This window comes from Enhydra lutris, unplaced genomic scaffold, assembly GCF_002288905.1.
Source record: "Enhydra lutris kenyoni isolate GAN:26980312 unplaced genomic scaffold, ASM228890v2 scaffoldscaffold20, whole genome shotgun sequence".
Taxonomy (NCBI): Eukaryota; Metazoa; Chordata; class Mammalia; order Carnivora; family Mustelidae; genus Enhydra; species Enhydra lutris.
Genome location: NW_019154104.1, coordinates 26,312,531 through 26,338,949, shown reverse-complemented (window position 1 = coordinate 26,338,949; position 26,419 = coordinate 26,312,531). Strand labels below are relative to the sequence as shown.

The window sequence follows — 26,419 nt, the reverse complement described above, 5'->3', positions numbered from 1 at the left end:
CATAAAGGTTTAAATCCCAAGCTTTTATTGTCAGGGCAACTATAAAAAGTCCAAATCTAAAAATGTCTGATCATTAAAACTCTCGAGTGCTTGGTTTACTGCAGACATCATATGCCACAAAAAGCCAACACTTACAATAACCTCCTGTGAATGAGCAGTAAGCCTGCTGTGTTTTACTTGTTCCACAGGACCTCCTTAAAAGAAGCCAGTCTGTAAATCGGCACTCACACTGCCACCCAACACTTTATCAACCTGTTTTCATCTCATGCCACTTGCGTGCTTATGCGGTCCTTCTACAATCTAACTTTCAAATACCTGAGTCTGCTCTCCCACAGACCTACTTACTACCCCGCTCTGGCCTTCTTAACCCTTTCCCTTCTTTGTTCCTCTTGCTTCATACAGCAGGTGCCCAGTAAATGCTTGTGGAACTAAACAGAACCAATGCAATCCCAATCTTATAGCCACAACAAATGGTGTATTTGTATCACACAAAAAGAGACCTTTATTTTAAGGTTTGTATATCTGCTTAAAGGTGAGGAATTTGCCAAGCATTTCTAAACACTCGGGACAACGGACAGTGATTAGAAAGTAACACCATGGCGGTTTTTCTTGTAGCTATTGCAGAGCCTCTAACACATACAGCTCAGGATAAGCTTAAAGAGAATGACCTAAAGATTTTCAATCTTATAAACTAGCCTTTAATAAATTGTACACAGTATGTACTTAATAAAAAAAGTTTATATTTTTCAAAGACAGTTATTTCATGGTCAGCCCCATCCTCAAAGACTCACATGAAAATATAACATTTAAAATAGAAAAAGAGGAATAAGTCAAATGACAGGAAGAAAGTCGATTTACAGCATCTGATTTACTTCTGGACTCTCTTTCTGGTTTTTGAACCTTGAAGAGAAAAAACAAAGAAATTCTAATCATTAACTTATAAAAGCTAAAGAAGAGAAATACAAGCATTTCCATAGATACTTATTCGTATTTAAAAATCTAATTGACTATGATGACTGGTGGAGATAAAATTCACACACAAAGGTAAGGGTTAATAGCCTGAAAATCTTTGGAAATTGTGTCAATTTTTTAATATGTCAAAAAATATGCTAACATCTACCTTTCAGTCTTAAGTCACAACAGAACTCTCCCAAAGGTAAAAAACACATCCAATTTACAAGGGCACTGAAATATTTCTCCCCAAAATTTTTATTTGCAATTTAAAACAGTATGTCCTAATGTAACCTATAGCAACAAGACAGGCATTCATTTCTGGGAGGGAAGCGATGAAGTAATGCATATTTCTGAGAAGCAAGGAATAAAATGTGTTGCTTTTTAAAGCCTGTTACCTATACTCTTTAGGCAGGAGAGCACTGGGCCATTCCAAGACATGAAGTCTTTTCCACTAGGAGTTAAAGAGACCCCAACTGAGTAGCCTTCTAAAGAAACATCACACCTGATCCTGGTCTAAGTACCTTATGACAGTTTCTATCCAACTACTCCTGAGTTGGAATAAATCAGTGATTCTTTACTGGGGGCAGAGTTCTGAATGGGAATTCCACCTCACCAAGGAGACTCTGTTCCCACCCAGCACCCCCACTCTACCTCAAGGCAAGCACAGCAGTCGGAAGAGTATATGTAAGCCTGATCACGGCTGCCTAGCGCTGGCAAACAAAGTGTGCCTTCCCACCGCCTCATGACTCCCTTGGTCAGGAAAAGAGCAACAGTACCACGGTGAGGGGCAGCATGGTCACCCATAGTTAATCAATGAATGCACTAAACAACAGATCAATACTTCTCTCCTGAAACGTACAAAACATTCTTTGAATCTAGGACAAAATACTTACCGTACATCTAATAATAAATTCTAAAGGTTTCCTGTTTACAGGCTTAGTTAGTTACTTTGTGGAAGATCAGTTTAAAAATTAGTGTTTTTTTATTTTTCCAAGTTCCAGTTTTTATTTAATTGCCATATACTTCAATTAAAGCAAACTTCAAATTTACATGGATATTTTTTTCCTGCCATTGATATGCATACCTATGCTATGGTTTAAACTTTTGAGCTTTTTCTTCAATTTTTGTGATAGATAAAAATATATCCCAAGGTAGATTTCTAATTTTTTATTTCAAGAATTTTGAAATCAATTTTGCACAGAAATCTAAGAATGTTGTGATGGGCTAAGTTGGGGTGTAAGAGGGTATCACAAAATCCAGGTCAGTAATCAGTACTATAGTACATCTTCATTTCAATAAAATTTGGAATCTATCGTCACATTACAAAGGGCACTTAACAATAGCTATCACCATGTTCAAGGAGTATTATTCTCACTAACATCCTAATTTGTCATTTTACTCTTAAATACCACCGCTGCTTATACCTTGCAATCTAGATTTAAAATTTTTCACTGCAACTAAAAACACTACCTGGAATTTATTATATAATCAGGATTCTACAATGTGGAGTCTTTGCTGCACGTATCAATTCAGTATTTTCTCTAATAATTCTAACTGTGGCAGAAAAAATATTTTTCCTCTTCTCATATATTATGAAAATGTACCCATTTTCATAATATATTACTACTGTAAAAGACTAATGTGTAAAATTTAAAATCTTTTTGAAAAAGGAAAAGCATAAGTCTGGATACTCTTGTTTAATTTTATTAATGCAAAAATTTAAAACAAGTGGGAAGTGTCTTTGTAGTGTGCCCTTTAAAAGATCCCTTTTTTGACCGGATCATAGATATTCGAGAGGTAACTGTCAATTCTGCTTCCCTCAGATTTCTCAAGAATGGACCAAAATTCAAGATTGTTCAAATACAACATTAACAAGAGAAGGTTGTGGATTACTGTCCATTTTATGAACGGGAGGGACAAAGCAGCTAGCCATAAATATCATGGCTACATTAACTAATTTTTAGTACAATTCTGAAGTAGTGGGACAGTTCTGAAATGCCAGAATATGCATGGTTTTTAAGGCTTATCATTTTGTGGGGGAAAAAATTACTTGCAGCAAATAACCAAATTTTCTCAATTGGTAAAAATTATGCCTTGCATAAAAATAAAAGGATTAGAGGCCTCTGTTCTTCTTGAAAACCACCCCGTCACCCCCTCTCTTTCTTTGAGAAAACCTACACAATACACATTTTGAAAGCTTTCAGAATGTGTTCTTACACAATAGACCCCCAACTAGTCAAAATGAGTTTAGGTGTATCAAGAAAATTATACGCATTTTTAAAATGGTCTAAATAGATATTAAAGGAAAGTTGCTCCCATTTTGCCAGGCACAGCATTCTGAAAGATCACACAGTGAGAAAAATCTCTTACCATATTGTAAACCATAAATTGTGTTTGAAAATAAAATTGTTAATGAAGAAACTGACATTTCTAAAGCTGCTGCTGTTAGAGGTAACCATTCTTGAAACACATTTATGACACAAAATCTTAAAGCTCTAGAACACAGAAGTCACTGAATTGTATTATAGATTTCCTTAAAACAAAATTCAAACATAATAATGCGCCTCCTCCTTCAAGTTCCTTTAAAATGATGAATACAAATATATATTTTCATGAACACTGGCCTTTTTTTTTTTTTTTCAGAAGCAATAACATTTTACCATCTCAGGTAATATTTCTCTCATTTATGAATATTTAGACAGTAAAATACTTTAACTAGCCCTGAACTTTAGGAGAAAGGAAAAATTATAATAAGAAGAGAAATAGTATTTAAGTAAAGCAATTTGGAGTTTATATGAATAAGGGAGAATTCGATTATTCTCTATCTTCTTTTTGTTTAAATTGAAACAAAAAAATCTGGATTGTTCTCCTTAAATATGCAACGGGGTCCACACTCTTCTTTTGTTATTAATAAATAAAACGAAAATACTAATATATTTTTTCCCCATAAAAACCAGCAACGTAAGGACCTTAAATTAAAATTTTAGGTATAAAAAACATTTTTTCATAATTATAGTCCAATTTTAAAATCATTGATGTATCAAAACAAATAACTCTGATGCTCACTGAAGCAAAGTTCAGGTAACAAATGACCTTCAGGCAGCCAAAAGAAGCATGAGTCTTCTCCATGCACAGCTGTGAATTCACTCTGGTCTAAATGGGTTTCAACCTTACTACCACAATGTGGGCCCTTTGCTGAACTAAAACTGCCTTTTAAAAATATAAGGGATTTTTTTAAAGTAAGAATATTGCTCTATCTTTACAAATGCTCCTTAATTTTGCTCCCACTCACTGTCATAGCTGCTGCTGCTAGCCTCTGGCTGAGACAGGCTTCCATGCACTGCTCCTCGGGACTCCTCACTTCCTAATAACAAAACGAACAAGAAGGGAGGCGGGGAGAACAGTAGGGCTTGGAAAATGGCTGCAGGAGAGAAAAAGGAACTTCTTCAAAACCTTTAGCCTCCAGGGTAAAGTTCTATCCTCCCTCTCTAGATACCCCCAGGATTCTCTGCGGTGAATTCGTGTAAACCTAAGGATGTTCTAGTCATACTATACAAGAAAGACAACGCTAACAGAACTGAGTGCAGAAGATGCTCTTTGAAAGTCAAATGTTTGTCTTCCACAAACATGCACAGGCGACACGATCAAAGGAAAGGTAAAATACCTCCCTAGCCTGATTCAACAGGGCACTTGGGCTTTAATGAAACTTTTACCAAAAATGAGCCTTCTCTATTACAAAGTGGGAAATGTTTCAGAACCAACAAAAGAATAAATAAATGAAAAGGCAGCAAGATAGAAAAGAAATCTGGAAAAAGAAAAACATGGTACTGCAGCCAGCACTGAATCTCTTCATTGCATCAAAGAAATTATCTCCCATGAAACCTAGAAACTGTTTTCCCTTTTCTGAGCTACCCAAGGTGTGCCTACACGTCCCGCACCGGCCATCTCCTAAGTGGAGCACGCGGAAGGACGCCCAGCCCCAGCCCCGCTGCGCCCTTCGCAGATGTGGCCCTGCTGATGTCAATGCTGCCTCGGCTCCATACCGTAAAAGGCTTCACCACCAGTTCACGAACCATCTCAGAAATGACTTTATACTCTGCTTTTTGCTTCAAGGGCTTGGAAAAGTGATGACTGAGGCTTTAACTCCTTGAGTCCCAACTTGTTGAGAGAAAAGAAGAGGTGGCAGACTCAGTGAGGAGCACTGGGGTGGCTCAGGCCAGTAGAACTGGCAGCCACATAAGCCCAGACTGCACTCGTCTGATCCAGACCTTCCCTCGGATCCCGTAACGTGGATCAATGTGCAGAAATGGAGAGACGGTAGGTAGCCTGAGAGGTTAAGAGTTCCGGCTCTGCCATTTAAGGGCTCCGTGTCTTGGGCTCCCTCGATGCAAAAGCAGAGTAGCTTCCCACCCCAACTTTGTGATCACTGTGAACAGTAAACAGTACAATGTATGTACAAAGAACACTGTGATATGATACTATACAAATAGAAGATCTTCTTGTAGGATATTTTATTATAAAATCAAAATGTTATGACTATAAGCTAACCCCTTACTTAGTGGAAGGAAATGAAATGTGTGTTTATATATGGAAAAAGCTAATAGGCAAGATTGTTCAACTTACGGGTTTTTGTGGCCTCTTCTGTCTGTGTATTGGAGCATTCCATATCTTCAACACTGGATTTGGTGCTCTCCTCAATTCCTTTCTTGCGCTTGTTACACATAGATTTTTTAAAAGAGAGAGAAAGAGAGATTCGGTCTGATGGTCAAATAAGTAAATACACAAACTTGCCAGATACTAGTATATTTGTAAATCTATCAAGGTGTGGGTGTAACAAAACATACAGTAAGAATACACACGACTACAGTGTGGTAGTTACCTAAGGGGAAGGGACTGTGGATGAAGAAAATGGGGCAGTTAGTCTGAACATCAGCTTGTTTGTTACAGCCAACTCGAACTTTTTGCCCTTCTTATAGTTCATCATTGACAGCCTAACCAGCAGAATTGATGATACAGAAACTCTCTTTTAAAAGCAAACCATTTAACAAATCTGGTTTCACACTCAGGCCAATGACACTTACTCTCCCCATTTTACAATGTGTGTGGCGTATGCGGGGGGAGGTGCGGTAATCCACTTGATAATGGGAAAATATACACCTTGTCCATATAGTGTATCACTGGTTATACCCTATCAATCAGTGGTAAAATTCTACTCATGAATCAATAAAGACAAACTTCCAAGAAATGTCTTCTTTTGGTATACTTCTCATTAAAAGTTTAAGGGGGGACACCTTCCTGTAAAGGAAGAGTCTTAAAAGTACACAGCTCTCCTAAAATCTCAAAAACAGGTTGGGTTTTCCACCATCCCCTCAAGCGTTTCCAACTTTCTATTTATTTTTCTAGTTAAGGGTTACTTAGGAGTTAATGCTTATAGTCTGTCACCAGCCAGCCTTCCCAAGTGTTCGTTCAGTTTCTTTTCATTATTTTCTACCACTACGACATTTTCTAATTCAGTCCTGTGTGAAGTTTTTAAATTACTCAACACATCTACATGTAGGAATGACTATGGAAGAACTCAGTAATAACTTTACAACTTTGCATTTCTCCTATTATAGCTTTATCCCATGTAGTCTCAAATTTAAATGTGTTAAAATCCAAATGATAACTCAAAGCTTCCCTGGGTTGCCCAGATTTCATTTAGGAAATCCTCTCATCTGTCCCAAATTTCAGGTTCACAATGCACCAGAAAGTCCTCGCTTCTATTTTCTAACAATTAATATTAAGTTGAACTTCATCTGAGAATTTCCCTTGCTTCAGGCCATTCTGCACACTGCCTGCTGACAGCACACCGCTCTCCTGCCTGATGGCAACCGCGGATTCTGTTCCACAGAGAGCTGCGTGGAAAAGCTCCACTCTACTCAAACCGCATTATCTTAAAACCCCCAAATGGTCAAAACTGTTATTATCTACATATTACAAATAATCCCACTGTTTCAAAATATGCTTAAGGTGGCCGTAGAAAGACCAGAGCTCCAAGATCCCCGCCATGCTCCTTAAGAAAAGGCTTCACCCAGACAAAAATAACTTGACTAACCCTTAAGAAAACTTCAAAGGCATTCATTTAGCAGATTTGTATATGGAGGTATTGCCTCTCAAGAATAGCTGTTCAGAGTGGCTGTAACTTCATATAACTGATGAGAGAAGGGGAGAGTGCCTTACATCTTTCTTTTCCAAAGTGTTGCTTCATGATTACCATCTAGACCCTGCTGGGCTGAACAGATTGGTTCGATAATTACATACAATAACTGCAGTGGGCAGGTAACCCTCAGCTGGCACAGGGCAGCTCCCCTGTGAGAACTTCCATATGCAAACCGCACTGATGGAGTGCATTAGGTACATCTTTCCTGCCGGTGCACAGGCCTGATTAACGCCAGCCAAGACTCCAAGGTTAGCATGTCAGCAGATTTGTGATGCATTAGGTAGGAATAAACACAGACACTTTTGTTCATTCGGACCAAAATTAAGGAGGAATATTTCACTACTACATTGCTTTCCATACAGGAAAGAATGCATTTTCTGATTTTAAGAAGGCAGATTTTTAAATGCTCATTATAAAGGGAGCTCTCCAATACATTCTACCTAAGAACCTAGTGCATTCATCTTGTTCTCAAGCTTATTTAATAAAAAAGAGCTATCTTAATCTCCATGCAAGTAAATTACATAGGAATGAAAATCAGCCAGTATTCAACCAACCAAAAAACAAAAAACAAAACAAAACAAAAAAAAAACACCTGTATTTTAAGCATCCATGCAATAGGTAAAGTACTGAATTTCATTAGACCATACTCCAGCTGGGTATCTCCTGCCCAACTTTTCTAAGAGTGTATTTAGTTTTGACAAAAGGGGCCCATGTCTATAGGAAAAGACCAGTTAAAAACAAAACAAAACAAAAACAAAAAAACCCTTCATGTTTAAAAGCATCTAAGTGTGTTACTGATTCTATAAGGCAATGAGTAAAATTCCAAACAATCCACTGGCAGCTTCTTTCTCCTGATTATCTCCTAATGCTTCATTTTGTTATTTGTCAACATCGTGGGCTTCAGATCGTGTATATTTGGGTTCTTTCTGAACAGAAAACGGCTTCAGAAAGGGACTACGTGAATCTGATTCTGTCATGTTCCACACCAGGTCCCACAAAGTGCCTCTGCATTTATAAGTGAAATCAAAATATTATACGACACACCAGAATGACTTATAAACTTAGAATAGAGTTTTCTTTTAATTCAACACAGCTAAAATATCTGCAGAAAATTAGGTTTATTTCAAAGGGCATTAGCGTATGTATTACACATTGTATTTCTGAAGTGTTCAGATATGCTAGGCTAAAATTTAGTTAATTAGCAGCTTCTCACTTCCAGCTTAGAAACAGGAAGACAAATCAGCTAGATGCATTTGGACTGATAATTTACTAATAGTCTAAACACTGACTAGAGACCACTTAGAGACTTAAAGCTGTTTTAACAGGACAAAGAATAAAAATCTTGTGAGACAAAAACCGAAGACCCGTTCATTCTTTGCTTCCCAGGTCACACATCAAAAGATCACCTCTAGATTCTTTCAACAGCCTCTAAGAAAAGCCAATCAGATCCACGGCTATATCAAAGGTGAGTAGTATTTAGGACTGTTGTTGGTTTTTAACTCTTTATTACAAAAACCACAAATGTTTACTATAGAAACTTTGAATATACAGCCTAAAATTTCTAAATGTTTGGTACTGTACGTGTGTCGATGAACAGAGAACTCTAAATACAATTATTTAGAGACTGACTGTGCCAGTTTGTCTTATTTATTTACTTAAGGCCACCTGAAGTCACCGTGCAAACGGTATGTACTTTATAAACTAATAGCGTTATTTACTTAAGTTCCTACATTCATTAATAGCAACCAAAAAAAACATTATTTGTTACTCGACAGTAACTAAAAAACCACAGAACACATATCTTCTATGAAAGCAAAGCAGACACGTGTGTTACACAGTACTAACAAAACCTGTGGAGTTAGTTAGAATTCACAATGGAGGCAGAAAACGCGGAGGCTGGAGACAGCAGGAGGCTAAGAGAACTGGCTCAGTGTTTCTCAGCTGGGGTGGGAGAGACTAGAACTCAGAGCCCTTCGCTCCTGCTCCAGGGGCCGTCTCAGACTGACACCGCCTCCCTTACAGTTCCTGGCGGCTGTGCTCTCACGGTAGTGCCTCGCTTCCGAAAGAGGGAGAGTCCACAGAGCAGAGCCTCGTCCGCACTCCTGCTTCCCCCTTCTGCACGTACTCCCAGACAGCAGGGACGACGGCTCCTCACCTGTGCAGCTCCCGTGGGGCCTAGCATGGTAGTTTACACAGAAATACCTACGGGGCTGCAGCTGCCGAGCAACCATTCAACTAGTGTCGTGATAATGAAGAGATGACTTCCTATTTCGCACCAAGCCTTCTACAGCCTGTGTGACGTTTAAGTGCACATTAAGTCATTACAGATATATTTTGAGAAAAAGCAGGAAAAGGTCAGACATAATCAGGAAAAGGAGAAATGAAAAGATGGGAAGCAGGCCAGGAAGTGAGTGATTTAAAAAGAAGAGCAGATTAATTTGGAGAATAATCTAAAAATATTCTGCTAGAATGCATTAAAGTGATTTATTATTTTAAATGAGTTCTAGTGATAAAGGCTGTAACAAGAATCATGACTATTACAACTTCCTTCTGCAGTAACACGGGCCTTCACGTTGCCGGGGCAGAGAACCCACCACATTATCTACTAAGCACCTACTGTGTGCCTGGCAAGGTCACGGGCTGCATTCTCAAGCTGAAAAATACATGCTAAAAAAACAGATTCAAGCAAAAGAGTAATCTTAGTTTTTACCAAAACATTAAATACATACACATCAAGTTTCTATAACTGTTAAGTCCTGGAAGAAATCACTTCAGGCTTCTGCAAATCATCGTAAGGAAGCGTCCAAGGTAAGCCCACGTGCACGAACGCCATGTGGTGCAGTATCGACGCACCGTAAATGGAGCCCATGCAGGACTTCATTTCATCTGCAGTTGCTGTTGCTATTTGCTTACGTTCAGATGTCCTGTCAACACGTTTAGCTCATCTACTCCGGAGGTAGGGAAAGCAAGTACAACTCATGAATTCCGCTAATTGTTAACAGGTCTGGGGGAAAAGGTTTAGCCAAAGAAAATGTTTCCACATGTGACTAACAAAGTTTGGAATACTGTGTTCTTCACTAGTTCAAGTTCTCCACTCCTAAGATACCATGAGGAATGAAGAATTTACTGTTGTTATCCGACAATGAATTAATGCTATCACGTGTACAAAAGTGAACTGCCAGGCGACTGTAATGTGGGAGACAGTCTATGAGGAGCTGAGAAGGTGACAGTACAACACGCATGGTCTTTTGTGGGGGAAGGGCATAGATTCCAGTGGCCCCGATATGTCACACCCACAAACAAGCTAAACTGTGTGTAAAAATAAGGGACATCTGGGGGGTAGTATTTCAACCTCTGCCTCGCCTAAACTCTGAAGAAATGAACACAAAATAACAAGTAATATTTCAGCAGCAACAGTGACAGAGCCTCTCACCATAACCATTGGGAACTGGTGGCCAAGAAGAGTCAGACACTGCTAGAAAGCAGCATGGGGTTCCTACGCACCCCTGAACCATACTGGGGAAAAGAATATGAGCAAACACCATTCAGAAATTTTTCACCACTGACCTTCAATTTATAAAATATAAATAGGAAGCTTGAAAAGAAAGACTGGAAGAGCCCCTGGAAAAGACCTTCCCTATTCCCACACAGTCCCTCAGCGAAATCAGAACATGTGATTCTGTTTCTTCCCTGGAATAGAAGCCTGGAGAAAGGGCCAAATAACCATAATCATTCAAGACTAATTATTTTCAGCAATAAACAATGATTTACCAAAATAGATTACAAAAGAGAAAATGAGTAAAGCATAGCTAAGAGAAGAATCCCCAACGGGGTTTCTCTTTCTTCGGGTTTAGATTTTACCAAATTTTGGCATCGTCTGGCCAGAAAGGGAATGGAGCAGTTACTGAGGAAAGACGCGTAATCTGACCTGCAGTACCAGCTGAGCCATGGCTCTCCAGATCCTCCCAGAGTATGAACTACAGGCAAGGAAAGTCCCTTAGCAATGCCAAACCCTCAAACCCAATCTCTGAGGAAAAACAAAACAGTTTAATCAAATGGGAAAGCCAAGGATTCACAAATACAATTATCTGTTAAGCCCACGTAAAGCTATTCTATTCAATATTAATACGACCCAGAGAAGAAGCATGCCAACAAAGTTAGAATCCTTGGGGACAAAAAGAGAAGATGAAATAAATGGTCATAGCATGCAAAAGACAGCTGAAGATTCCACTCTGAAAGAAAACACAGTACTCCCAAAAGAAGAAAATCTTATAACATGCACTGGAGGCTTAAAAAAAAAAGAAAAAGATTTTAAAAATTGAGTAAATGAGAAATTATCATTTAAAAAAGAAAATGAAGAGGTTACAAGGAAACTGCATAGCCAATAAATAGAATAATAATCACTACAGAACTCATAAATATATTAGAAACATCAAAAAACAGCAGACAGAGCTGACAACCAAATGACATGAAGGGAAGTTCTGTGGTAATTACAGATAATACAAAAGAATTAAGCACTTACAAGAAAATAGCCATGGAAGATGCATATGATCTCTACACAGCCAGGGACAACTGCAAACATGACTGAGATACATGAAAGACCACCTAAATAAACACCCAGGTGTACCATATTCATGGACAGAAAAGAATATTGTGAAGATGTCAATTCTTCCCAAATTGATAGAGTCAATACAATCTCAATCAAAATCCCAGAAATATTTGTATAGAAATTAATAGGCTGAGTCTGATATTTATATGGAAAGCTGAAGGGCCAAGAATAGCTAAGACAAAAAGAAGAAGAACAGGGGCACCTGGGTGGCTCAGTGAGTTAAAGCCTCTGCCTTCGGCTCAGGTCATGATCCCACGGTCCTGGGATGGAGCCCTGCATTGGGCTCTCTGCTCAGCAGGGAGCCTGCTTTCCCCTCTCTCTCTGCCTGCCTCTCTGTCTACTTGTGATCTCTGTCTGTCAAATAAATAAATAAAATCTTAAAAAAAAAAAAAAAAAAAGAAGAAGAAGAACAAAGTTGGAGGACTTACACCATCATCATGGTATCATTATGAAGCCAGGAGTTCAAACAGTGCAGCTTGGCAAAAAAGATAAGTGGGCCAGTGGCACAAAACAGAGTTTCTAGAAGCAGACCCAAACACATATGGTTACCTGAAAGTCTGCTACCTGTTGTGGGGACATTACAGACTGGTTATCCATAGAAGGTAAATAAACATAGACTTATACCATGCACAGAATCAGCTGCTGTGAAATTATGGACTTGAATATAAAAGATAATATTTCTTGATAATAACAGAATATCTTCACGATCTTGGTAGACAAAATTTTCCCAAGATAGAATACAAAGACTAACCATAAACAAGACTGATATATTAGGCTTCACTAAAACAAAGAACTTTCTGTTCATCAAGAGATATTACCACATTAACAGAATGAAAAGACAAACTACCAACTGTAAAAAAAAATATGTGTAATACATAGGTTGTATATGTCCAAAGTAGTCAAGTCTGGCAAATCAAAAGAGAACTGACAACCTCCCCCTTTTTAATGAACAAAAGAATTGAAATGCACCTTACAGAAAAAGGGCAATGGAGACGGGGAGGCATATGAAAAGGTATTCAAAATCAATATTATAAAGGAGATTAAATTAAAACCACAAAGAAACACCAGTACACATCTACCAAAGTGGATAAAATTAAATATAATGCAACATCTAGTGTTGACAAGCAACGGCACCTCTCATGCGCTGGTGGTGAGAGCATCAACTAGGACAGCTGCTGGGAGAAACTGCTTGCGGCACCTGCGAAAGCTAAACCTAAGTAAGCCTCTACCCCAGTACTTCTGCCACAGATAGAGCCCACTTGAAATAAATACATGCAGTTCCCAAAAGAAATTACAAGAATGTTCTTAACCAGCATTACTACAACTGCCAGAAACCGGAACCAGTATAAACGTCCACCAACAGAAGAGATCAAGGAATTATGACGTACTCACATAATGGAGTGCCACACTAAACAGTAACAAGACATAGAAAACTTCTGTTGCACACAACAGCATGGAAATTCAGACATATAATGAATAAAAACCAGACCCAATAAAAGTACACATTGTATGGTGCTACTACTATGAATTTTCTTTAAATGGCAAAATTACAGTGTTGTCAGTTAAAACACTAGTTATTCTTAATGAAGGGATAAGGCCAAGAGGGAGCCTGAGAGAGGTTTCTGGGGCTCTTGATCTGGGGGATGTTTAAATGTGTATGCCCACTTTGTAAAGTTCACACTGCACACTTACTTGTGCGTTTTTCTGTACATATGTCATAATCTGACTTAAAAATAAAGAGAAAAGGGATGCCTGGGTGGCTTGGTCAGATAAGCATCTGCCTTTGGCTCAGGTCATGATTGTGGGGGCCTGGGGTCAAGTCCCACATCAAGCTTCTTGCTTAGCAGGGAGCCTGCTTCCCCCCTCTGCCTGCTGCTCCCCCCGCTTAAGCTTTCTCTCTCTGACAAATAAATAAATAAAATCTTTCAAAATATGTATATACATAGGGGAAAAAAGCTACCTGACAAAATCCAGCCAAATAAAACAAGCTTTAAAATAGAGAGCTCAAGCACCTAAGGAAAGAATCATTAGTAAACAATGAATCCTCTTGCATAGATAACTAAGGCTAAATCCCCATCAGAAAACAGAAAGAAACGTCTCGACTTCAACCATCTAAATTAATCTAAGGAAAATACTGTCTCTATTATTCTAGCATGCTAACCAAAGTTAGACTTCCACCAAATTCCCAAGGTTTATCCGGGGCTATCTAAGTGAAACTACCGGCTGCCTGGGGTACCGTCTCCTCAAGAGACAGGAAGCTGTCCGCCAGAGCAGCCCAGGCCACTGGTTGGCAAGGGAAGGCCTTTACTAGTACTTGTCTCTTTGTACCATGTTCCAGGCTGAGTGCCAGCAGGGATTTATTTAATGGTTAATCATTTTTCAGAGAAACTCTAGGAAGGCCAGCTAGAATATAACTTAAAAGAACTAAAAAATGTGGGAGTGGAGAGAAGGGTATGTGCGAGTCATTCATAGGAAACAACAGCATATACTGTCTGAAAATAAAAAATGCAAATCGCAGGGCCACACTCTAGACCTACTCAATGAATCTCCAGGGATGAGACTTGAGAAATTCTAATGAACAGCCCTTTTTGTCGGCTTGGGCAAGCAACTTAATCAAAACCTTACAAGAAAATAGCTAATGGAGGTATTAATGTCCTTTTAACTTGCTGACTTCTTTCCAGTAAATTAAGCTGTTCTTAACCCAGACGGGACAGGGAGGAATTCTTTAAGGAAGGAACTACATGCTATTGATCTTTATAGCCCCAGGGACCTAGCCTAGACCAGGTACAGAAATTAGACCTTTATATTGTTGAATGTTGGTTTAAGAGTACACACTGAATCCAATAACTGCTGGAACTAGACTGCCCAATTCTAATGCAAGTGTTCAGTTCTAATCAACAATGAAAATCTTTGGCTATGTACTTCCTAAGGGTAGATTGATACTTAGTTTTTTTTCTACTTCAGCTTTATGTCATCCCAATATCCTGTGCTTTAAATAAAACTCTTGGGCTACTGAGGCTGAAAATATTTTCAAGTCGTAAATTCACAGTTCACTCTAGTTTCCAAATTTACTGTACCATAATCAAGCATGGTTATTTAAAAATGGAGAGAAACCTTGTTTCAGTCCACTGCTAATTAATTCTCATAGGTTTTTACCATAATGGACAACACTCAGAAACATAAAGAGAAATAACTATTGAATTGATTAAAACTATCCCTCCTTTCTGAAAGAGATTTGAGTGTCATAAATACAAAGAGCATATACTTAGAAAGTTTTAAGAAATCATGACAAAAGGAAAGGAGAATATATGCTAATTATAAGGATTAATACAATTTCTGATTAAGCATCATAATGAACTCTGAGCTTCCTAGCAACCAGAGCAAAAAACGACATCTTGATTATATTCCCCTTGTTTAAAAAAAAAAAAAAAAAAAAAGGGAGAGGGAATACTAACTTATCAAAGGAAAAGCTTTTCCTTGCAGAGAGCCCCTGACTTCTCAGTTGGTGGAACTCTGCTCTTACCTGCTTTAAATGTGGAGTATTTACAGTTTATTTGAAGAAAATGTTCTGGGGCTTTTGGGAAAAAAAAAAAAAAAAAAGAAGAAGAAGAAAAGAAACAAACAAACTAACTAACCCTTAAAAAGGAAAACTGGCCTGGTCCAACTCTTTCACATTAAAATGCAAGACAAAAGGCCACCAAATTACCAACTCACCTCCAGTTACATAACCATCAAGCAGCTTCATGATCTTACCTAATCTTAACTTTTATCAACTTCTTTTTAATACAAAGAATAGCCCTGTGTCAGCTATGGGAGGGGGGGCAGTAAACTAATAAAGGAAATTTAATACTTCACTTGTTATTTATTGTTCCCCCTCTCAATAAAGCTTTATACTCATAGGGGATGATCCAGCAGGAAATGTTCAGCCTTCTGAACTACCCAAGGGCACAGGAGAATTTTAAGGTCACAGATGTTAGCTCTGCAGCAGACTGACCTATCCAGCTAGAAGTCAGCCCAGCTGCAGAAACCAAATTTTCTCCAGCGCGTAAGTCCAAGTAACAGCGATCTGCAAAGTAAGGGGTATGGCACTGGACTAGTTCTCACTGCAACAGAGATCTTCACAGCTCAATCAGCAAAATTTTAGAGGAAAACACCACAAAAGCTACCTATAAATATTAATGCATAGAAATCTGTCCTGAGCACGAAGACCCATGCTGTATGTTTATACAGACATGCAAACTCTCAGTCCACTTCCTTACTGAAAAGTTCCACTCGGGCTGCCATTTTATCCTCTTCATTTCAGAGCTGGATGTGGCTCTCAGCACACTTGTTGACCACAAAAATGGAGCGATGCAATTAAGACAAAACTTACAAAAGAAAAAAAAATGTATATGTAGATGTATGTGTCTAATTCAGATTTTGGAGCGGAACTACAAAAATACCTATTATTTGCCAAAAAGTAAAATTCAAAATACAATTTCAAAATTCCCATCTCCTTTCTAAGTTAAAAAGAATTACAGAAACCTTTTAATAATGCTGCTTCTTATTTTAAAGACAGAAAATTTGTTTTTAAACCCTTTTTCTCATAGCTCAGAATATAAGATTTCCAAAGGAATCTACTGGAATTTACAGAGTCAATGACAGTAAAAATAGTCAATATTGTAGAAAAAATATTTTTCTGGGGCACTTGGGTGGCTCAGTTGTTCTGCCTTCAGCTCATACCATGATCTCAGGATCCTGGGATTGAGCCCCGCATCAGCAGGGAACCTGTTTCTCCCTCTCCCTCTGCAGTTCCCCCTCCTTGTGCTCTCACTCTCATACTGCCACTCTCAAATAAATAAATGAAATCTTTAAAATATATATATATATTTTTCTTCTAAAAGTAGATCTTTCCCATTTAAAAGCAGCTAGCACGTTTTATTCAATAATTTCAAACTATCGAGGAAATCTCTGAGTTAATCAATAACTTAACTATTAATAATAACCAGTAAGTTAGTGCATACCTGTAAAATCTAAATTTTAAAGGATACCAGGAGTTATTTACATCCTGCACCATAATTTGCCCATAAAGTTCACTGTTAACCTATCTCTCCGATAAATTAACCTCTTTATATGCAGATACATAGTTTTATATAATATTTCTATAAAGAGCAAAATAACATTCAAATGGTAAACACCACCAAACAAGGAAACCTCTGAATGTTAATTTTCACACAGTAACTTTCGAACACTCATTTTCAAATAGTAACTTTCAAATACCAATTTTCGAATGGAAACGCTCTGAGCCCACCAACAAAGGAGGAAGAGCTAAGAGACAAGACCATCCCTTCTAGGTAGCCTGGGAGGAAAAAATACCCACGCCGTGAATCGAGTGCCCCATCCAAATCGCCCTGTCAGATGTCAGTATGCCAAGTTAGACTCCTCCAGGAATTTACAGCCTTGCCACCGGACAAAAGAAAAAGATATCTATCTATTCTTCTACAACCGTCTACATCTTTCATGTCTCATAAAGAATGTTCCTTTACCTAATGGTGACAGATATGTAACTGCCAAGCAGTCTGCCACACTTTTCTTTACTGATTTATTTCCCTAAAATTAGTGTTTGTTGCAATTACCATCACAGGAAGCCAAAGGATAACTGAGGGACAAAATTCACCTTCGTTATTGACTTTGTTCTCAAGCCTCCATTCTCCACGAGGCTGAGGTCCAGTTTGCCGTCATCCTTGCTTCCTATAGCTTTCAGTCCTTGCAGAAGAGTGTCTCGCAAGTTCTGATAAAGAGGTTTCTCGGCATAGTCCAATAATTTCACTGTTTCCATGTATTTAGCAATCTCATCTAAAAGAGTAACACAATTATTCTGTAATTTTTTAATTACAAATACAACAAATTTATCTCTTTGAAGAAAATGACTCACGGTTATAGCAACATTAGAATGCAAATGTGTATCCTGTTAGACCATGTTTTTTACATAAATCACTTCTTCAATGGAAAGTATGTTTTCGAAGTCAGGAATTGTCAGGTAGTGAAATAAGAAACTTATTTTGAGATATAATGTAAAAGGGACAAAAGATAAGATATAAGAGATATTATGTAAAAGGGACAAAAGATAAGAGACATACTAGAATTTAAACAGGCACGAAATAACTGCTGTACTTTTAAGGGTACAAAAACAAAACAGGAAAGGACCTCAAATAGATTATAAAGTAAAAGGTACTAAAGTACAAGGAATATCACAGTCCATTTTTTTTTTTTTTTGCCATGAAAGCCATTAGTTCTATAGAAAACAGCTGCATTCTTTGTATAAATGGGAAATAAAACATACCAAAACCAGGTTGAAAAAGGAAAAAAGAAGCAAGACCTAGTTTTCCCATAAAAGAGAAAAATCAGCTTCTGAATGATGAAAGACCCACTGTACGCTGAGGCAGGACCACTCCCCTAAAAAGAAATCTTACTAGTCAAGATCGATACTCCTCAACACCAGAAATCCATGTTTGGGCTAACAACTCCTACATTCCCCAGCCTCACCCTTCCACCAGCCTCCAGGAACTTGTGTGCCCATGGCCTCATACACTGACTCCTGGATCTCTAACTGTCCTCTGGAATCCCAACAGATGCAAATCCAGACTCCTGACCTACCCCTAAACCTGCTCCCCTGTGGTTTCCCCTACCCCAGTTACTGAGAATTCCATTCTTCCAGCTCCTCAAACCAGAAATCTCCTCCCACACCCCACATGCAATAAACCAAGAGATCGTGTCAGTGCTACACACACACACACACACACACACACACACACACACCCTCCATTCATTCACTGACTAGCACTTACTCAGCAGCAGGCACAATTCTAGGTACTTGAGAAAGATGAGGGAAAAATAAATGAGAATCCCTCCCTTCAACTTTCTTAACCTGATAAGGGGGATCTATGGAAAACCTAAAGCAACATCACCTTATGTGGTCTCATATGGAAAAGTCTCCTTCTGAGAGGGTGAAATGTCAAGCATGTCCATGTTCACCACTTCCATTCAGTGTCATAGTCAGTACAGTAAGACAAGAAAAGAAAGGGCATAGAGTGGAATGGTGTATTCAAAAATACAGCAATGTATGCAGAAAATCCTAAGGAATCCATAAAAAACTAGTGGGACTAATAGGGAAATTTACCAGGGTCACAGGATACAAAGTAAATAGTAAAAAATTGTTTTCTAGGTACTAGCAACAAGCAATTGGAAAATAAAATTAAAAAAAAAAATTCCGGGGCACCTGAGTGGCTCAATCAGTTAAACCCCCGACTCCTGGTTCAGCTGGGGTCATGATCTCCGCGTCATGAGATCCAGCCCCACAGCTGGCTCCACACTCAGCAGGGAGTCTGCTTCCCCTCCCCCTCTGCCCCACCTTTCACTCATGCACATGCACTCTCTAATAAAATAAAATCTTAAAATAAAATAACAGATCATTTACAATGGCATGAAAAACCATCAAACACCTGGCAACTAATACAATGAAGACAGGCAAGATTTTTTTGCGGACAAAATTCAAAACACAGTGAAAGAAATGAAGTGGAGAACACGCCCCATTAGTGAATCGGAAGACTAAACAGCGTGAGAACATCAGCCGATCTAAAGTCAGTGCAACTCCACTCAAAATTCCAGCAACCCGGAAAGGGAGGGGATGTGCGTGGAACTGACAGGTGGCTCTAAAATGTATACAGACACTCAAAGGGTCAAGATTTGCAAAACAGCAAAGTCAAGCTAAAAGAACAACAGTACTGGAGGACTTACACGACCAGAGGTCAAGACTCACGATAAAGCTAAAATCATTCTGACACTGCAGCCCAAGAAGGGACAAAAATAATAATAGAAAGAAAGGAGTCCAGAAACCAATCCACAGATCCACAGCTGATTTAAGACAAAGGTAGCACCATATGGAAAGAGCGGGTTTTTGTTTTTGTTTCTTTCAAGAAAAGCTACTGGGTCAACTGTTTATAAACAATGGAACTGTTTATAAACAACTGTTTATAAATATGGGGATGGGGAAGAAATCTGGCCCCTCTTCGTGTAAGGCGTGATAATCAGTTATGGGGGGACTATACACCTATATGTGTAACTGGTGGTCTGTGATTGCCATAAACTGGAAACAGCCAACAGCAGAATAGGTAATAGGATATAAACACAACAGAATACTATTAGAAATGATAACGAACACATCCCTGTTAAACGTGCAACAACAGGGTCCCAGGAGGACCCAGTGCACAGCATGGGGACTACAGTTCATAATTTGGTACTGAGACTGGAGAGTGGCTGAGAACAGATCTTGAGCATTCTCACCACACACACTCACACACACAAACACAACGCTAACTGTAAGGTAATAGAAGTGTTAATTATCTTGTTCTTGTTAATCATTCTACGATATAAGTGTAAGTCAAATTACTCTGTACACTTTAAATGTATACAATTATATTCATCAATAAAGTTAAAAAAAATAAATAGAAATATTAAAAAAAAAAAAGCCATGCAACAATAGGAATGAATTTCACAAATCCAATACTGAGTAAAAGAAACAGGACTCTAACAGAGCTAGAAGTTAATGTCACGAGGACAGGGATTTTTTTCTATGTTGTTCACTCTATGATTACATTTTTACATAGCTCACAAACAAATCTTTGGGGTTGGGAGTTAGGCTAGTTATTTATTAAGCCAGCGGGAAAGGCTTGTGATTGGTAGAAGGCACAAGGGGGGTCTCTGAGAAGCCTATATGGTTCCATTTCCTGTGTCGGTGGCAGGACTGTAATCTTAAACAGCATGAGGTCAGGGTGGACTTCCCTGAAAAGGAGACAAATGAGCAAAGGCTTAAAAACACATCAAATATATGCCAAGTGACCACTTCTCAAGACCCCCACTGCTACTCCCCTTGCCTGGATTACTGGGGGGCCATCGAGCCTGCTCCTGTTCATACCTGCCTTCCTCCCTTGGCAGTCTATGCTCAGGACAGGAGATGGAGATTTTGCTTAAAGGCAGACATCGATGCCACTCTTCTATTCCAAACCTCATACTCCTGCTCAAAGTAAAAACCAAAGCTCTTCTGATGGATGCCCTAGAAGAACGCACCCCGCAAGCACACCAGGAACTTAGATGCCTTCTGCCTCCAACACTGTTCCCCAGACTTCCACACAGCTCACTCCTGATCTCCGATTGCTCAAATGTCACCTCCTCAGTAAGGCCATCCTGGCCACTGTATTTAAAACTCCAACTCCCTCCCACTCTATTCCTCACTTCATCCCCACACCCACTAACTCTAACCCCTGCTTTCTTTTTTTTCCGTAGTACTAACCACATGATATGCTGTACAATTCATTCACGTGTTTACTGTCCCTCGCTCCCGACTAGAGCGCAAACTTCATAAAGACAGGAATTTTGCTTTATTTTGCTCACTGGTCTATCTCTAGTGCCTAGAATGCTCCCTGGCACACAATCAAGCCTCAACAAAAAAAATCGTTGAATGAATGAAAGAAATCTGGTTTCTCTCCTGAAAGCTGAATAATAATTTAAGGAAGTTCAAGGACCCCTTTAGCCCACCTCTGGAAAGGTTACTGCTGTGGTGATGAGAACAGGCCCCACTACAATGACTACACTTGCAAATACCTAAGCTTTCAAATTACAGGAAATGCTGTAGACATCATGACTTTTCATCTTTTTTTCATATTAAATGAAACCCATATAAGCATTTAAGAAGTCCTACCTGGCTTGTTTCTCTCGGGAAAACATCTGTCCATCAAATCTGCAATATTTTCTCTGTATCTGTTAAAAGTTAAAGAATGAATCACTGTTTGAAGGTTTACTCCATGGAAATTTATTAATATTTGATAACAGTAAATAGCACAATAAGCGGCGCTGTGTTACATCCTAAATCCGCCTACAGCCTTTCTTCTAAAACAAACTGAACAGAAGACCAAAGACTCTTCCTATGTAGCAAGTACTTTCTTATTTCTACATTAGGAGCAGTTAAAACTGTAGTATCCGTCAAGAAATTCTGACTTAAATACATGTACCTTATCAAGATTTTGCCCAAAATAATTTATTATAAGTTTTCCTTTACCTAATTTTGGAATCTCTAACATAGTCAGGATCTTTCAAATTATCGTCCCAAGGAAGGCGACCGCTAAGCCACTGGATCATGCAATAGCCAAGGATCTCCAAATCGCCGCGTCTTGACGGGGCTGTGCGTGTAAGAGAAACAGGCCAAGCACCAAAATCACGTTGAGGAACAGTCTCAAATATACATAAACCAGTAAGGTAAAACAGTCAATCTTATGGTCTTGTTTTGCATCAAAACTTATCCCTGTGTTTAATAAAAGTATTGAATAAATATTGGGCAATATCAAAATATGAATTTACATCCACCTAACGACTTACTTTAAAATCCAACTAGCAAACTCTAGAGTTGCAAACTAAGACTGCTGGTCTAGGAAATAAATTATAAAACAGAGACACATTTAATACTGTCCTTGGAAAACTCAAAGACACTAAAATGCTATAAGCTACGGAGAAGCCCAGAGAGCTGGGGGTCTCGGCTCCTCCACAGTGCTGGGCACAGAAAGGCAAACCACCTGCTAAAGGAACAGGCTGACTTCAGGTGACAAAGTCAGTTTGTCTGCTACAAAATTGTGGCTGCCTAAGAAACGGACAGACTTTTAAGGGGGAAAAAAAAAACACCCTCCATTTGACTAAGCTAAACAGAACCAAAAAGAAATCCTCAGTGAGCTGTGGCCCTGTTCTGCAACTATAGGAGTCCGGCCTCCTCCCCCGACCCTTTCCCCACCCTATGCTGCCTGTGCAATTCTGATTCATCTGCTTGTTTGTTTGTACAAAATCAGGAACTATGTAAGACTCCAGCTGAAATGTCAGCAGCATATTTCTTGGTCAGGCACTGTTGACATACCAACACCATGGTGCGCATCGATGCTGGTGAATTCAATAGTGCCATCGTGACATCTTTTGGGGTCTTCTTTGTATTCTTTATGAATTCCTTCTGGGCAATACCGGTAAGCAAGGCCGTAATCTACCAAGTACACCTACAAATGTCCAAGCACCAAGAAAAATCAAAGCCATAATGATTGCACATACACTCCTCTATGGCCCAGAGACAAAATACTGTCATTCGAGGGTGGATTCATCTGCAAGACCACAACATTGTACCCCGAACAAGTGAAATCCAATATGCTAAAAATAGCAAATACTTAATCCTGAAAGACTTTTTTTTTTTTAAGATTTATTTATTTATTTTTAGAGTGAGAAAGAGTGGGTGCATGAGTGTACAGGCAGGGAGGGATGCAGGGAGAGAGCATCTTAAGCAGACTCCACACTGAGTGCAGAGCCCAATGCAGGGCTTGATCTCAGGACCCTGAGTTCATGACCTGAGCCAAAACCAAGATCAAACAATTAACTGACTTTGCCACCCACATGCCCCAATTCTGAAAGACCTTTTATTTCAAGAAAAATGCTGAATGCCCATGTCACTATAGTCCAGATAATATCACCTGACTCTGTATACTTCTTTAGGTAAATATATTATACTTGTAATTAATCCTGTTTCCTCAACTTGAGCAAAGACTATAAATCTTATACTTTTTTCTTCAGAGTCCAAAACACAATTGAGCACAGAGGAAACCAATACTTGTTGCAAAACAACAGCCCCACACCAAGTATAAGACTACTGACTTAGATGACACATGATACATTAATTATTTTCTATTCTTCTGCTCCTCCACTTATGAAATAATCAATTTATCAATTCATTTCTCAAAAAGATCTCGGATAACAATAATGATCTGAATAACCTTCAGCTAAGGCTCTTATCTCCATTTAAATATTGTATATTAAAGTCAAGTTTCAGGTGCTTAGTGGGTTAAGCCTCTGCCTTTGGCTCGGGTCATGATTCCTGGGTCCTGGGATCAAGCCCCACGTTGGGCTCTCTGCTCAGTGGTGAGCCTGCTTCTCCCTCTCTCTCTGCCTGCTGCTCTGCCTACTTGTGATCGATCTCTCTCTCTCTCTCTCTCTGTCAAATAAATGAATAAATAAAATTTTTTTAAAAAGTCAAGTTTCATAATTGAAACTAAATTTTAATATTTAATAGCACATATCTGTGGGCATGTACATGTGGGTCTGATGAGCATACAAAGCCAGTAAATTTGGCTTTCTTCTATTCCATAGTCACATACCACAACTCCAATTCTGGGTAACTGTCTCAGAAATGTATGCATGTGATCACAAGAGGAAACTAAAGTAAAAATATGGGGACAGATCTAGCACACACATCTAACACCAGAAAAATAATCCCATCCAAAGCATATGCCCGAAGGATAACAGAGCTGCAAAAATATTTTCCTATAAACAAGAGGCAGCATATTTTAGCTAACTGCAAACTGAACTATATTTTTATTTATTACATTGTATACGTCCAGTTCATTTCAATTAATGGAATCCTTATGGTTCAGGTTCTCAGTGTGTCCTGTTTGTTTGCTCGCTCGCTTTTAACCTTTTTAAAAACATCTAACACAAGACCTCTAGGAGTCCTGTGAGTGCCTGTAAGATTTCCCCATGAGCATGCTAGAGTTAAGCAACTTTCCTCTATTGTACAGGGAGATCCCTGACAAAGACAGGGGTTGGGGGCAATACCTGAGATGGTAGAAAATAAAGGGAAGGCGAAGGAGAAAGGGAAAGCTAGGCAAGACAAAGTTAAAGACTGGTTTGAGGGAAAAAAATAAAATGGAATGTCAACATAAACACACTTAAAATATGTAGACAACCCTTTCTTCTACAACATAAGACGCAAGAACACACATGGAGCCGATTCCATGCAGTGGCCTGACCAGGAGTGCCAGCCAAACCTTAATTTAAACAAAACTGTGAAAACAGCTTCAAGAAAATTGTATAAACCCCTCTATTCCAACTAAACTGATCTGAATAAAGGTATAATAACATTAGCTTTTCTCTTTTCCTTAAAAAGTAAAAATTACAGTGAATGTAATAAACTAAAAAAAAAAAAAAATGCACATTTGAATTCTAAACACTAAGGGTATACAAATTTAGACAGCTAAGATATTTCTGTAAACCAATTGATTTGAATAATCAACATGTTAAAGACCAAATTTTCCAAGTAACAGAACACTTATATTTGATGGATTTCTTGAACAAAGGAAATAAAAAAATGACAAAGCAGACAGGCAAACATAATTCATCGGTGCACTATATAATTTTAAGCTTCCACCCCCAAATAGCTATTTGAAATTCATTTTGTATCACAAGCACTTCTTCTGAATATTATTTAGGGCAAAATAGCCAACTTGATAAAGTGCCAACAAATCGCATCAAAAGTGTAGAATGTTAACTAGATAAAAGCGTCAAGAAGAAATATTATTATTACCATATCTACTCCAAAAAGTAAAACTTCTGCACAAGTTCAAAAGTTCAAAGCAACCATATTTATTTTCAAACAACAGCTTTTAAATAGTAGAAATTAAAGTTAATAAAACTACCTGGTCAGGATTCTTGTAGCTCAAAAGAAGATTTGAGGCCTTGATATCTCCGTGTACATACTCGTGCTCGTGAATATATTCCAGAATATCCAGCTACGAAAGCATCATATAGAATAAATTAATGCAGTACCTAACACCAGCCAGCAGAGGACCGAGCTTCAACACAACTCGCCTTTACTGGATTAAAACAAGAGGAATGTAGCTCACATACAATTCTCAAGCTTAGCTGCAAGACAGTTTTCCGAGAAAACCTTCTGGCATTTGCTTCATATATTTTCTGAAGGTCACTCCCAAAGCGATCCATTATCATAAACCTGTAACTAAAGACAAACAAGAAAAGTCAATGAACTAAACAGAACTCGAAAAAACCTACTTTGCGGTGACTAGTCTCCCTTGACAGTAATTTTTCCAAGGCCACGTTTAGTGAGAGAGCAGAATGAAAGGGGAAGAAAGGAGAGAGAAGGAAAGAAAGACAAATGTTTGAAACCCCTTCTTCCAACTAGAAATCTCAAGAGTTGGGAGTGTTTCCCTGTGCTGCCTTGAGGGCCTCCTGGTGGCAGCCAGGGAGTTTCCTGAGACACTGGTTAACGTAAGGTGACCAGTCCACAGACAAGACGCTGGCAGATACATTCACAGGAAAGATAGAACAATCCGTGTAAGACTGGTATCACGGATTTTCCCCAAACTGAAGTTAATTTATGTTTCTGTATTTAGCTTGTTGTCTGTGACTGTTTTTCTTTACTTTTAGGGTCCATTTTAGCAGTATTAACATTTTACTAAAATTGAGACTATAAAGAGATGTTGTCACAATAACTAAATTCCATAAAATTATGTAAAAGGTATAAAGGGGCTGTATGTTAAATACTCAAAGGACAAAACCTAGCGAAGAACAAATATCCTGGGGAAACGGGCAGATCTCTGCTTTTGCCACAAACCCACTATGTTACCTTGGCCGAGTCACATTACTTCTGTAAGCCCCAGTTCCCACAGGTACTGAATGACAGCGTGGGGCCTCATGCGTGCTGAGGTCTTTTCTGGCACTCAAATTCCAACATTCGACAACCATAAGTGACATTTCTATGTGTACCTGAAAAGCAACACCTCACTCCAGTAACACAGTTCACT

General features: G+C 38.7%; 1 protein-coding gene across 6 annotated transcripts in view; it reads right to left on the bottom strand.

The window, feature by feature from the left end:
- Window positions 1-26,419, bottom strand: part of LOC111148483 (vaccinia related kinase 1) — a 79,649-nt gene that overhangs the window by 4,796 nt on the left and 48,434 nt on the right. For 4 of the 6 annotated variants that reach the window (XM_022505058.1, XM_022505059.1, XM_022505060.1 and 1 more), the window contains exons 6-12: window positions 25,506-25,614; window positions 25,295-25,387; window positions 22,699-22,831; window positions 21,856-21,976; window positions 21,499-21,557; window positions 17,419-17,597; window positions 5,578-5,665 (exon numbers count right to left, since the gene is read on the bottom strand). In XM_022505058.1, coding sequence (XP_022360766.1) covers window positions 5,578-5,665; window positions 17,419-17,597; window positions 21,499-21,557; window positions 21,856-21,976; window positions 22,699-22,831; window positions 25,295-25,387; window positions 25,506-25,614 — 782 coding nt within the window. Of the gene's footprint in view, window positions 1-718; window positions 901-5,577; window positions 5,666-17,418; window positions 17,598-21,498; window positions 21,558-21,855; window positions 21,977-22,698; window positions 22,832-25,294; window positions 25,388-25,505; window positions 25,615-26,419 lie in introns of those variants that run through there. The other 2 variants (XM_022505062.1, XM_022505063.1) reach the window with 1 other exon arrangement.